Below are 15068 nucleotides of genomic sequence, written 5' to 3'. Positions count from 1 at the left end.
TCACAATTCTGGATAGTCTCCAATGAACCCGTTAAGGTGTGTATGATACTTTATGGGTCAACCAGGGAATCATCAGCTTGAAAGGCGGTGGGTTCTTTGCAATTTGCAATTATATATTAAAGTCCCAGTCAGTGATCCCAGCGCAAGTGTAAACAAATTAAAATTGTTTATAAATTGCTTGAAAGTTAAGGATAAGTCATTCAAATTGTCATTTGGTATTTTTGAAATGAAAATCAAGAAAACTGCAGTATTGACGAAGTTGGAAGTCCCATGCAAATACACATAGCTAATTTATATACTGTCAGTATATAAATTACGGATGTACACAGTATTTGGCTGAACCACTAGCAGGCTATGTCAGCACATCTATGACAATGACAAAGGTACCAAAATCTGAATTTGATGATTTTGATGATCATCTGGATGAGCAAATCACTGAATGGGCCTTTAAAAGTAGGTGATCCCAGAGGGGTAGTCTGTAAAACGTCATGTTTTCTACCTCGCATTGAAACCCATTACCCAAACATTGTTATCCAAGTTTGGATTTCTGAAGCAAAATTGTTTGGATTTCTGAAGCAAAATTGGGTGTCATTGGCCCATAGTGCATGAAATAATTGTAAAATAATTATCATTTTCCAATGTTTTAGGGTAGTATTAATGTGACCCAAAAGTGTTGAGGATATTATGGAATCCCTGGAAAAATACTTGCTTGGCTCCTTTCTTTAAGTTAAATGCATGAGCATATATCTGTTCCCTCATTGACTTGACTCTGCTTTTGTTCTTTGCTCTGTAGTGAATTATTTTTTATTCCGTATCATGACACCCGCTGTGGTCTTCATAAAATGGCGGGCTACAAAAGCCTTTATGTTTATATAAGCATGATATCCACCTCGGCATACAAGTGTCTCCCTGTTTTTTCACCTATTTTGTGTTTTAAATATGCTCTACAAAAGCATTACTTTTTAAAAAGGACTTTGCTTTAACTTACACCCCATAATATAGTTCTTCCCCAAACACTTTTTGAAACAATCTGCAAAATATTTTACAAAATATAAAAAGGTATGTGGACCAAAAATAGCGTCACACATTGCGTTCAGTCGCAATGGTCATTATGTAAAAAGGCAGTTTTAAAAGTTCCATCGATCAGAGTCCATAGAGTCAACTCTCAAACAATACAGTAGGCTAGGCCTATTGATGTTTGTTTAGGAACTCCAAGTGCAACTTTTAAATGGCCATTTTTTATATAATGAACCATTGTGACTGAACGCGATGTGTGACGATATGAATTGGTACATTGTGTAGAACAAATAAGGCCACGCATACTTTTTACATTTCATAAAATATTTTTTGATTTCAAAACTGTTATGGATCGTATAAAACTATACTATAAAGATAACTAATATGACAACACATGCAATTCTCATAGCCTACTTCAATCAAAACAAAGAAATTGTGAGAAACACCATTATTACATTCAATAATGATAAACTCTTTATTTAAAACCACACATTCACACTGGGTTATCATCATTAACCCTTGATATATATTGCTGGTCCACTTCAGGTTAGTTCAAGAGAACATGAAATAATGGGTTGCGTTTTTAGCGCAGCGAGTTAAATTTTAGTTCTCAAATAGGGAGCTAAAAGGGCTGAGGAATTTGAACACACAAGGTAATGTGTACTGCATGAAGCAATGCGTACTATACATTTCATTGTAACCCCTTAAAAAGTAACAAAAACTGGTTTTGGTTACCAAATATGAGATTCCAGTAAAATTACCATGTAATTTGGAATACTTGTACTGTTTTGTGAGTGGTTGTTTCTAATCAAATAATCAATTTTTGGCCTGAACAATTTTTATCTGAAAATCACAGTCATGTGATGTGCAATCTTATAGCTCAAATAATCAAACTTCAAGCCAGGGGCTGATTCCAGAAAGACTTGCAAACACACCACAAGATGTATAGTAAAGCCATCATACATATGCAATGCCCACAATTCACACTAAGTACCATACAACAGGGCTTGCTTTGTATTTGGTCATTTCTGATACAATGCCATTCTTTTTGAAATCAGCCCCTGAGACAAGTATACATTAGACGGACATTGGCAATTATTGTAGTAATAGTAGCATAGGTTCAATTTATAGGAATTAACAAGCCATCAATATGGTCAACACTGAGGTAAACTGCAATACTTTTAGAATTAGAATTCACTAGAATAATGCTCAGAGTATGAAGAACATTTTTAGCCAAAACCACAGAACGAGTATTTTGTATTGTGCTTTTACTCTTATGCAATTCACTTGTACATTTTACGAACACAATTTTGTTTCAAAATACTGATTCACATCATGTGGTATTTTAATGGATCAGTCCAAATGTTAAACTTCACTACTAGTGCTTGAATTAAAGGAACAAACCCTAAACATTAGTCAAGTGTTCATTTGCAATGACCTAAAGTAATTCCTGCATTATTCTTGTGGTGGATAATGAGGGAATGGATATTTCTTCCTTCTAACTTCCATGCTAAGCTCTGGGAAGTATTCATCAAACTCCTCAATAGTCATCTCCTCAAAAGGAACCATGCCAGTGAATTTCTTGGCCTGCAGAGAAACAAAAGGTACACAATCAGTTATCAATGTACTAAACAGTCAACACGACACATGAATAATGTAAATAAGATAGATGTGCATTTGTAAGTACTCCAATACCAGAAACAAAATAAAACTTTCTAAATATTCCCCTCATCCGGTAATAAATTCAGGCAGCAGGTGCAGCATTTTGCATGGTGTTGACCAGTAGGTAGGTAGGTGGGGAATATATTCCAAGCAATTATGAGAAAGAATATTTTTTTACCTCAACCGCTGTCCAAATTATGGAATGTGAACTCTGAACAGAATTATGTATGTACTGCACATTATGGTTGTAAAATTTCAGCTTGTTAGTGGTCCACTAGTCAGCACAACATAGTCATGACTAGGATGCCTTTTTGGAAGTTGAAATCTAATACAAACTCTAGGTAACTAAAGTGCCAAATATGCACAAATGAAGCAAACTAGGTATGATCAAATGAGAAGATATTGATAATGCAGTGCACACAATCCATCACATATAAATAAACACCCAAAATGCATATTACTATTACATTTTGCCCAAACATACTTTTAAGTAGGTCAATTTCAACAAATTTTTAAAGATGTAAAACAAATTTTAGTGCAAATTTAGCCACATTTTATGTCCCCCTATTATGCTTTTTTGGAACACAAATAAACATTCACCATCACCTTATCATAGTCAACTTCTATTGGTGACTACAACTATTGGCAAGTGAAACATAACAGAACATAGATTAAATGGATTTGGGCATTATATTATGACTATATATGTAATTTAGTAATATTTTGATATCTTTGCTTCATCATTTTTGGTAAGCAAACATGAACTAGCATAAGCAGAAACTGAAAACTGGGCATATTAACAGAGAGGCAAATATAAGAGATGGGAAGGTACATCTGTAGACAAATGTTGCTCATTTAATCACTCACTCACCTGCTCTTCATATTCTGCAATTCTCTTCTGTGCCTCGGCTTTCAAATTCTTTAAGTTGGAATTCTGCAAGAGTCAAAATAAGTCATTTCAATCCAATAATTATTGTAATATCAATATTATGTGGTAAATGTTTCATTGGCACAAGAATAAACCAAATTATATCTCTTGATTTATGTACCCCTAATAGCTCCACACTTTACACCAGGGTGGAGTGGGTCAAGCAAGATGAAGTGTCTTTCCAAGGACACAACTCGTTGGCGTTGATGTGGTTCAAACCCACAACCTTATGTTCATGGGTTGAATGCTCTAACCATTTGGTCACATGCTCATCAGAGGGGTATATAATCATTAGACACTTGCAGATCAAATCTGTTAAATAAGGTCTAATCTGTTACTCTATATTGTAAAACTCTTTGATATATTACATTAATGAAATATGATATTATACACCTCGTACAAATTTTTCTGTCATCTGATTGGTTAAAATAGGGGTCACATTTGACATGACATTTGCTATTTCTACCATTTCCCGCTTATCAGGCAAAAACAAACAAAACTGAAAACTATCACAGGGTGATAGCACCCCTTCTAAAACTACTATCACCCTGCGATAGTTCATGGGGTACTCTTACACGGTCTAATAATTTTGATGTGTAATGTAATGTATACTGCTCCAAGAAAGTATCCTTACACTTGGAAAAATAATCACAATTTCAAAACTGAACCATATTGGGGTAAATTTGTTTTTTTAATAGATGCACTATCTAATCCGGCACATTATGACACCCCATTGAATCCAATGTGACTTCAAGAAGCAAAGTTACAAGCATCTATTACAAAAGCAAATTTACCCCAATATGGTTCAGTTTTGGAATTGTGGTTATTTTTTTTAAGTGTAAGGATACTTTTTTGGCGCAGTATAGCAATAACATGAAAGAGGACAGTCAGTGCAAGAGATGATTACTGCATATTTCATCCATAACACAAATCATGGCAGACTTGCAGAATGAAATTCCACTGCAGTACAATAGTAGTCCTTGTTTTAACCTAGTAACAGGCGAGGATTTGTTCGAATAGTGCTGACACCAAAAGCAAGTCAAATGTGCAAAAAGTGTCTTCAAATCGAGCAATATTTGGAAGCATACAGGCCTGGCAAACAACCTACTTGTCTCTAGGTGGTGTTAGAGAGGTTACAACATTTTCATGGTACAAGCTTCACACTTAAGTGTGGATAGGCTTAAGCTTTATGTGTCCAACCGTGTGTGCTACAGTGTGTTCAATCAACAAAACAAAGCAAGGATAACCGACCTAGCCTTGACTAGGTCTAGCCTAATGATGCTTAGCTAGGCCATTTCCTTGCGGGTTTAGCAGAGTCTATACTTCGCAAGCCAAGAGTCCGAATACGAAAATGCTTTTTTAACCATCAGATGCCACAAAAATATACATGTATGAGGTGTATAAAACAAATATAGATTGCTCTTTATTCAGGAGATGGCGAGAACTGTTTCCCCTTGGTGATCTTGAGACCATGGGTCTACTATTTCCCCTTGACCTGATGGTCTCGGGGGAAATAGTAGACCCATGGTCTCAAGATCACCTTGGGGGAAACAGATCTCACCATTTCCCTCATGAGCATGCCATTCGTATGCCATTGCCTTTCCATTTTAGTTCATTATTACTGAGTGACCATTAATTTTATTTCTACCATAAGATGTTCTTTACATGTGAAGTGTTGACTTACAAATTCCTTTTCTTCAGTATCGATGGTTGTAGTTACTGGATCACTGGGGAAAGGAACCTTAGTTTCCTTGTACTGTAACAAAAAAAGGACAGAGAGAAATAGAAGTAAGTTGTCATTGTATATTAATTGCCAGGACATCAAACCCTGGGCGAAGTGAGCTTATGAATGCATTTATAGTGACACAGGTCTTTTTGATTTAGTTACAATGCTGACAGATATCTCGCAAGCAATGGCAATGATTGATTACTGATTCAACAACTCTTCCTATACCTTTGTACAGGAGCCAACCGTTGTTAATCCGTGATGAATCCACAGTTCAGTAGCGTATTCGCGAACGCAAAGTTTCGCATACGCGTTACGCAAGAGCGCGTATAATTTGTCATGTCTGCAACTTAAGTGTAAACAACTAAACATGAACTCTCTTATGTTGGAGGTAGCTGTTAAATATTAGGCCTACCACTTTATTCTTTAGTTTTATTGCTGATATTAACAGATAAATCACAGATCTTCTTGTTTTAAGGTTGAGTGGCAATGACAAACTGACATTCCGAATGAAAGAATCATATGAATTAGACATCTTTAGCTTGTTCTCGTTGTTGAAAGGGATTCAATCATGTTTTACCGTTGTTCATCACCGATTAACAACTCGCGTCCGCTGCGCCTGTGTGGTTTACTTCGCTCGGGCAGCTAAAGCTGCCCTTGTGAAGTAAACCACGCAGATGACGCAGACGCATCGTTGATTCGTTGTTAATCAGTGATGAACAAAGGTAAAACATGATTGAATCCCTAAATTTACACCTTGTGTAACATTTTGCCAGTCACTCAAAGATTAGATCCTGGTTTACATAAAATGCACATTATATGCAAGAAAGTGAATGTTGTAGAATGTTTCATCTTTTGTTTGAGTACGGTACTAGTAATAAGTTAGCAGGTCAAAGGTGAAAGATCAGCACAGTTTTGATTATTTGCTGGGTTTTTTTACTTAGTTTCTATCAATGCTTCTATCACTGTTGATTTTGAAAAACCTTGAGATAAGTGTTGCAGTCCTTAAATGTTGTTGTTTTCAGCCAGTATTTGTTATTATTTGCTCCATTTCTGATGTGGCAATCAACCTTTTAGAAATGCAGCAGCCACATCGGTTTTGACTGTTTCATCTGTTTGACTTCATACAATCAATATGATGGTAGCATTGTCCTGTAAATATTTCTCCTATGAAGTCCTACTCCTACAACACTGTCCTACCTCTATGATCTTACCTGTTTCTCAAATTTGTCCACCAAACCTGGAATAGGGACAGTCTTCTTATACATGGCCCAATCCAAAGCTGGAGCTACTTCTGGTGTTGCATTATACCTGGAGAAAAAACAAAGAAGTTTCAAAATTTAAAGCGTGAGAATGTAAGTGCGCAAAATTGCAGCAAATTTTAGAAACTGACTAAATGTGAATTCAATGTTGATTCTTGTAAATTTCAAACTTCACAGAGTAGGAAACTTGTGACAATGATCCCTGAAAAATCAATACCGTATCACAAAATCAAAATCAAACCCAAAATGTAAGTTCAGGGGTGTGAGAGGCCTCAGACCAAAAAAGCTGAGAATTACTAAAACAGAGATGTCACAGGCTGACCCAAAAAAATCCTGAACTTGCGACGCGTAGCGAGCGCATCTCTCGCGCAACACGGCCGGGGGTCTGGGGGCCCGCTTAAGGGCCCCCGGTGGTAGGAGTCGAGGGGGCTTCGCCCCCAAAGCCAGATGGTTTCTGCACATTTAGCACCACAGTAAAGGCCATTTCAGAGGGTAAAAAGAACAGTTCAAAGCTCCTGGCTTGTTCTACACTTTTAATAAAAAGTGCTTCCTTCTTCCAGAAAACATCTGTTAAGCATTTAGCTCTTGGTCCAGGGCCACTCCAAAAGTGAAAAAAAAAAAAAAAAAAATAAGGCCCTTCGCACTTGATTATTAGTTTCCTGTTACAGATTTTGAAAAAGGGACGAGGTGACTTTTAATTATTAATTATTAATTATCTTTTAATTTCTTTATTTAGTTTGAACTATTACAAGCAACTATTGACTCGTTTTGACTAGAGCGGGCATTTAATTATTTCACAACAATATTTGATTTTATAAATAAGTGAAGGTGGAGTTGTACTCTTTGTTTATTCATCATTATTGTCGATATTATTAAAGTCAGAAAATGGCAAGTAGAAGTAGCTGAAAGTTATTTTAAAAGAGAAAATTAGAAATAAAAATAAAATAATTAATTATTTTGAGATTTTCAATTTTGGACGCGGGCGGTAAACATGAAACTAATAATCAAGTGCGAAGAGCCTAAAAAAAAATTAAATTTTTTTTTTTTGAAAATCAGGAATTTTTTTTTTAAATCCCCAAAATCCGGAAATGTGACATCTCTGCTAAAAACAGCGTAAAAGCAGGGTAAAAATGTCAAATATGGGCTGAAAATAAAAGAAAACGCGTAAATGTTAGCAATAAAAAAGCTGAAATCAGCTTAAAAGCTGGAATTTCACACCCCTGTAGGTTCATCCATAAGTATGGCATGCCAGGAGCTCCAAATGCACGATCAGTATGTAGTGAAGCTTTTCATCAGCCTATTCCTGTATCATAGATGCACTCTATTAAGATAAAAGATTTTGATTTTTTAAATAATTTTTTTATATCGGATCGTATTGGCCGATATTACAACATCGATATCGGATTGGTAGACAATGCCATGTCGGTTGAGCCCTAATCTTATTGACGCCTTTCCATAATTAATAATTGGTGTTTTAGCCATCATTTGATACCAAATTTACTATGAAATATTTTTTTATTCCAATAATCCATTAAAAAACCTAATGAAAACAAACTTGTGATAAATGTGGACGCCACTCACCAGTCACTTGAAAAAAACAGGCAATTCGGCAATCTCCTTGCCGGGAAATTTGGTCATTTTGAGGGAAATTTTGCTTTTCTGGATATAGAATACATATAGAATACGGGAAATCCTGCCAAGTTGAAGGGAAATTTATCTCTCTTGCCGGAAATAAACATATTTTCCAGGCCTGCCACTCACCCATTTCAGATGTTGAGTTCAAAGCACTTGCCCCTTATCATTAGCGCAAGTTTCGATAATAAATTAATAATGTCACTTATCTTTTGTTACCAAATTTATTGATATACACCAATTTTTAAAGAAACTTTCAACATTTTGTGCACTGTGAGGCACCGAAAATTAAAATTTGCGCATAGTGAGCCACTGCCTCATGAGCTGCTACCTCCATCACCCCTAAACTTGGTCAATGAAATAGGTATCCCAGGCAAACCTTAGTTAACACATTTCGCCGAGACCGGGGCCCAAACACAATGCATATTTACATAGAAATTTGAATTTTTTTCGAGAATAGGTCGGTGAAGGAAACCTACATAAATATGTTTTCTATACCGGTACTTCACTTGACCCAAATATATGATTTTTTATGGTGATAATCAAGTCGCACATGTATGGAATTTTAGAGGGATTTTGATAGCAGTTCCATTAAAAAAAGCTGCTATCGCCATGAGACTAAGACTCCGTGTCTGAGCCTTCATCAATGAAGTTGACACTAATTTGGAAGAAGAAGAAGAGATCTAGAAACACCCCTAATTAAATGCAGTTTTGGGGAATTTTGCTAGCAGAATCTTTTTGATGAAAGTCAATCTTTGACAAGATGTAACTATGCTACGGAAAGTGCTATGACAAAAAATGTTTTCAGTTTTGGCTTTGTTTACTCAAGGGCTTTAATTTGATATGTAAAATGATGCAGTTTGATGGCAAATTTGAATTCACCTAGCATACCTAAATGAAATAGATCTTTTCAAATTGAAGTTTTCCGAAGTTTGTTATATGGATGGTGATGATGGTCATGTGGTCATCAGCTAACGCAAACACAACTATTACGTCTAAACACATGGTTCTGGTTCTGGTTCAGGTTCGGTCGGAATCACAGTCAAGCTGCATCTTCTCCAACATTCTTTGAAGATTTGGGTAGTCAATGTGCCGTGTGTGTCTCTCGTAACTCGCGGAAGAATAAATTAATTACTTATAGCTGCTTGAGGTCCTACTTTTGCCCCCAACTGGTTCCAGTCTGCAATTGTTCTGGGAATGAAGCTGTATCTGTGGACGTCTTTCTTTACGTGCGGCCGGTAGAGCTTCTGTGATCCCCTTCTGTTAGCCCTGGTGGTCTTTGTGAGTTGAATGATGCTATCAGCCTTGATCCCAACCTCGTTGTTGATGATTTTGTTCATCATCTGGATTCTTGTTTCTTTCCTCCTGTGTTCTAATGTCTCCCACTTCAACTCCTCTATCATCTGAGTGACACTATCCCTTTGTTTGTAGTTATTGAGGCAAAACCTGGCAGCTTTCCTCTGAATTGCTTCTAATGACTGTACATCTCCCTTCCTGTATGGATCCCAGACACTACTTGCGTACTCAAGTGTTGGTCTCACAAGAGTTTTGTAGGCATTCTCTTTGATCTACCTTGAAAAGTTCCTCTTAAGGAAGCCAAGGACACGGTTTGCCTTGGCTGTTGTCTTGTTGTAATGAACATTCCATCTCAACTTGCTGTCGAGTTCCACACCTAGGTAAGGATGGGAGTCAACTTCCTTCAGTGTTTCCCCACAGAAAGTGTAGGCCTTGTCAGGTGGTGATTTGCTGTTAGAGATCTTCATAACAGAGCATTTGCTGGGGTTGAAGGACATGGACCAGGTGTTTTGCCTAGACTTGCTTGCCAGTCCTATATACGCCGTACCTATGTATATTAAGGACTGGCTTACGCCATTTTGGATGTCAATGGGAAATACACACTTAACGATTTGCGAAGATAAAAAAAAAAAAAAAATCTTTAAAATTTTATCAAAATTTTATCAATGTATATAAAAGTGGTACCAGCCTTATTGTGCTTGCTAATTTAAGACTCGGTTGAAACAAAATTAAAGGAGTATTTCGTGATCCTAGCATCCTCTTTTTATGACATTTTTCAGTACATATCCACGAGAAAAGCCTATTCCCAAAATTTCAGTTGATTCCGATTTTTGCTTATGCGAGTTATGCATGATTATGTGTATTACACTGCTCCATAGACAATGCGTTGTAATTTCGTTCTGGTGCACCAGAACGAAATTCAAATTTCACGATATCTTTGCAAAACTAATTAATCTGCAAGAAATATTTTGTACATAAACATTATGTAGCCAGAGGTTTCCAGTGATATAAAAATCTCAACTTTTTTGAGAAAAGTGGGGGATGAGGCAGTGGATCACTGAAATGACCCTTTAAGGATCGAATGCATTTTAGTGTCCAAAAATGCAAAATTATCGTCAAAGTTCTGCGAAATCGGCACCCTTGCGAAGGGTTCAGAATTGAATCGAACGAAAATATCCGATCTTTGCGATCAAAAACACAAAATTACAACTTTAAACATACTATTGGCAAAAGACACTATTACCAAACAATATAGAATAGTGTTGGCTGATACCGATCTGTGAATCGGAGATCGGTGCCGATATGGACTGCATCGGCCTTGAATCTGAATCGGCAGATGAGCTATCAGCTGCCGATCTAGCTTACCGATCTCTGAACTTGACAGTAATAAAAGTACACAACAATTCTTTAAGCTTACCATTACTTTCTTATGTAACATTACTACTATTTAATGCCAATATATTTCCAAAAAACGTTGTTAGCACCGCAAGAATCATGTCGTTTCATACTGTATTTTATAATATTATCCACTCAGTGACAACACTCCCGACTGTACAGTGCGTCCCTGGGAAAAATTTGTAAACACTAACACTCGACACGTGATTGCGCCCTTCAATGTCGGGTTTCCCAAGGTGAATTTGAGGGCATGTTATTTTTAGAATCGCGCACATTCTCGCAATTCCTCCTCACACGGACGATTTCATCTCTTAATCTCCGAACACGTGAATTCTTTCTGTAAACAACTCTGCACAACCAATCAGGATGGGAATTCCGCGGTATTCCCCAATACGTCATATGCATAAATTATTATAATATCGATGGAGCTGATTTAGCTGCAGGGTCATCGAATCAATTCGCGCAGTGATTCGCCTAACTTGGTACACACGCAAATCAAAGTTGATCCGCGGAGAAGAAAGAAGAATAAAACAATCAAGAGAAATGGATTAATGATTAAACTTCCGACAATCGGAGGCACTGAGTGAGTAACGCTGGGACTTGGGGTGTAAAATGGTATTTTATTTGGGTTGATATTGACATGAAAAACCTCTAAAAACGGTCATCATATTACATAGTTACAGGTTTGGGGAATAAAGCTTTGACCGTTAACATTACTGGGGCCCGACTTGAATGAACTTGTACTGGTTGTAGAATTACATTTAAGGAATCTGAATCGGGATCGGATCGGCCCGATCTGCTAATTTTCAGATCGGAGATCGGCAGATCCGATCTTGGGTTGGATCGGCCAACACTAATAAGTAATATAGTGTGACGGAGCGAAGGGCTGGGGATACTGAAAGATACAAAACGACACGAGGGAAAGCCTATATGACCAGATACCAAGTTTGGAGTATCACCTTAATATCAAAGAAATGGATGAGAAATCTCTACTACTGACATTACGTGCACAAGCAATTATTTGCACCGCAAATGATGACTAGAAATTAACATGCTCATTATTTATAATGTAGTCGTGATCCACCGAGCATGAATAACTAATACCAATAGGCCTGTAATCCAAGAAATTTCCTTACTTAACACTAGCTTATGATTTTAAGCTTATTGAATGCAATGTTAAGCTTTCTGTAATTGATTGTAAGAAAATCTGTGTTTATTAATAAACTAAAGAAATATGACAAGAGAGACATGATTTTTGTGTCCTTACATTTACCATGAGTATGAGGTTCTTTTCTCACTTTCAGCATACAATTTACTACCAGAGAATATACATGTAATTTGAAAAGGTTCTCTAGTTATATGGAACCACTTTGATATCTCCTATCAATATTTGAAGATCATCTTGAAATTAGTTACAAAGACCCGACGAAGCTGTACACATATAAAAGGGTATCCAAAATATTCAATAGGCTTTTTTATGCCTCGGCCAATGCCAAAAACCTGACAATAAAATAAAGGGACCTGAATATGACAAATCATAGACTCTAACCGTCTATGCACAAATGTCCAAACACACAATTAGGTAGCGCGTATTGTGCTGTACACCGACATACTTTTAGGGACCATCTCAGCAATCATGCTTATAAAAGCCTAGCATTACCTAGGCTAGGGCTTAAGCTTACATAGTCTTCGTCTTGTCTTTAATAACACCTTAATTTCTGAGGTTCAGGACTAAGTGAAATTCCTATCATGTATATAAAAACAATGTTAATACTCATGGGGGAGCGACAACTGACAATATAGAGGGAAGGTGCGTGGGTTGACATGTCTACTCAGCTTGAGAATTTGAAGGACCTTACGCCATGCAGTAGCGTCTTTAGCCCAAACCTTTTCCAAGTAGCGCTATAGTGTCACTTCTATGCCGACTAGCATTTCCGTGCAATAAACGCCCAAAGGTGTTTAATAAAAGAATCCTAAGAAAAGTATCACTAAACAGTTTTAACAAGGCCTAAATTAGAGATGTAATTTTGGATGTAGACATGTTCCCGACTCCACCTTTCCCCATCTGCCTGGTGCTAGCAGTCTGTTCTCGTATGCACTCCCAATGCAATTCAGCAAAGAAAGTAGTAAAATAGTAAAACGAAATCACCCTCCCTCCCGTCGGGTCTTTTAGGCCGACCCATTCGGCCACCCGAATTAATCACATACCTGCAATTGTTTACTAACCCCTGAAAATCAGACCTGTCCTTTTTATAAATACCAAAAACACTAAACTCGCCGCAAGTGAGAAACACAACTGGTCTCGATCAAGTCTTCAGGACGAGTGTCCAAAATGCGTCCAGTTTGCGTCCAGTTTTTGGACCATTTGCATAAAGCCCTGATTGGTCAGAAGTTACATGTGACCTTGACCGTGACCAATCGGGGTCAATAATATAACAATAAACCACGCCTCCCGACCTCTAATTATCCTTGCTGAATTGCATCAATAGAGGGCCTATTCTAGCTCCTCTCACTCCCAGATAGGTGAAGACACAGATTAATAAAAGGTAAATAGCCACCTCGTTACAATAGAATAGAAAATTTGACATCATTTTCTCAAAATATTGAAGAAATTTGCTCACTAGACATCGAAAAAGTACGCAATCCAATTCCCGTTCAAACGTGTGAGAAACTGAAAGTGCATAATCCCGACTAGTTTTGCCATTCTTCTAGCTTGTTTAGATCTTCCTGCAATACTTCAAATTCCGCTGTTGATTTCCCCGAAGCATGATACGCAATCGTCACACATATCTGTGTGAAAAACACGGTCAAGCGTTGCGTATGGCTTGAGATACTCTAGCTAAATTAAGTTGTATTTCATGGTATTTGGGGCGAGTCGTCTGGTTTCCCTAGCTCGAGATACTCTAGCTAAAATACAGGTTTACATTTACTATCTTACATTATCTTGCTGTATTTCAGCTAGAGCTCCAAACGACAAGCTTCCGGTTTTTTTGAGAACAATACTGTTACGTAAGATGAAGAAGAAACTCGCCTCGGATCCCGCCTACTCATTATTTCATTGTACTTATTGCAATTTGCCTCCACACATTACGTAATCAACACAAAGCTTTTGTGAGGATTAGTGAGTGGATTATGTGGATAAGAAATTGACAGTGGAGGATACGAAGGACACGCCGATTGTTAGTTGTCAATCATGAATTGCCGCAACGTATTAATATTTTACAGCATGGCATTCCGCAAACACCAAGACAAATTATGCCGTATTTTTCCAAAGATCATCTCAATAAGTACTGTATGCTGAATGCGATCTGTACTTTTGTAACATTCCGATCGCTTTTGATCACCTATTATCAGTGTTATCGACGAATTTGCTTGAAAACATGTGAGTTCATGTTGTGTAAACATAATTAGCATAGACACAAATGAAATTACGATGCAATACAATGCAATTTGAATGCGCAGCAGATCTATAGAAATAACGTTGCCCGGTTTTATGCAGAATTAGACCCTGTCTGGGTTTCCCTGATAACATGATAATAATGTATTATTGGTAGTTGAATTCGGAAACCTAACAAATATGAAATACACGAACAGACATGCGTAATAATTACCTTGCTTTTAACGCATCAGCGTGGCTTTTCAGAGCGTTAAATTGCGATTTTTGATTAGGTGGTACTCTCTCTGCGAAAGCGGCCCAATCAATTACTTTCTGACCAACCCTTCGGGATGCCATTTTCCTGGGAATTAAATACTTTCTGAAGAATTTTACGTTCGGTCGCCGGAAACAAAATGGCAGAGCAGGGCAGCCAACATAGGCATGGGCGATGTGAAATTTATACCCAAGATGGAAGGGGGGAAATCAACATCATCGCCACCCTGCTTAGGGACCGTTCACAAGCACTTGTAACGGGGGGCTGATGCAAAAGGAGCCCTGAAAGGGGGCCTTTAATTTTTTTCTTGTAGAACATGAGTTTACACTATTTTTATGGGGTTGTCCATGGACATACGAAATAAGAGATGACGTAATCCTACTACATTTTTCATAAGGGGGGAGGGGGCTGAAAATAATTTTAGGTCCAAAAGGGGTGCCCTGGAAAAAAAATGAATTTTCTATTTTCCATCAGGCCCCCCTTAACAAGTGTTTGTGAAC

At 37.4% G+C, this 15068-nt stretch overlaps 1 protein-coding gene across 1 annotated transcript; it reads right to left on the bottom strand.

Moving 5' to 3' along the window:
- Positions 1-1479: 1479 nt before the first annotated feature.
- On the bottom strand, positions 1480-14737 carry LOC140150062 (ATP synthase subunit d, mitochondrial-like). Its single transcript, XM_072172069.1, has 5 exons — positions 14530-14737; positions 6548-6644; positions 5292-5363; positions 3551-3613; positions 1480-2604 (listed from the first exon to the last, which is right to left on the bottom strand). The coding sequence occupies exons 1-5, from the start codon at positions 14649-14651 to the stop codon at positions 2473-2475; spliced, it is 486 nt and encodes a 161-aa protein (XP_072028170.1). The 5' UTR covers positions 14652-14737; the 3' UTR covers positions 1480-2472.
- Between the last annotated feature and the right edge of the window lie 331 nt (positions 14738-15068).

This window comes from Amphiura filiformis, chromosome 1 (assembly GCF_039555335.1).
Source record: "Amphiura filiformis chromosome 1, Afil_fr2py, whole genome shotgun sequence".
NCBI lineage: Eukaryota > Metazoa > Echinodermata > Ophiuroidea > Amphilepidida > Amphiuridae > Amphiura > Amphiura filiformis.
This window is presented reverse-complemented; position numbering and strand designations above follow the sequence as displayed.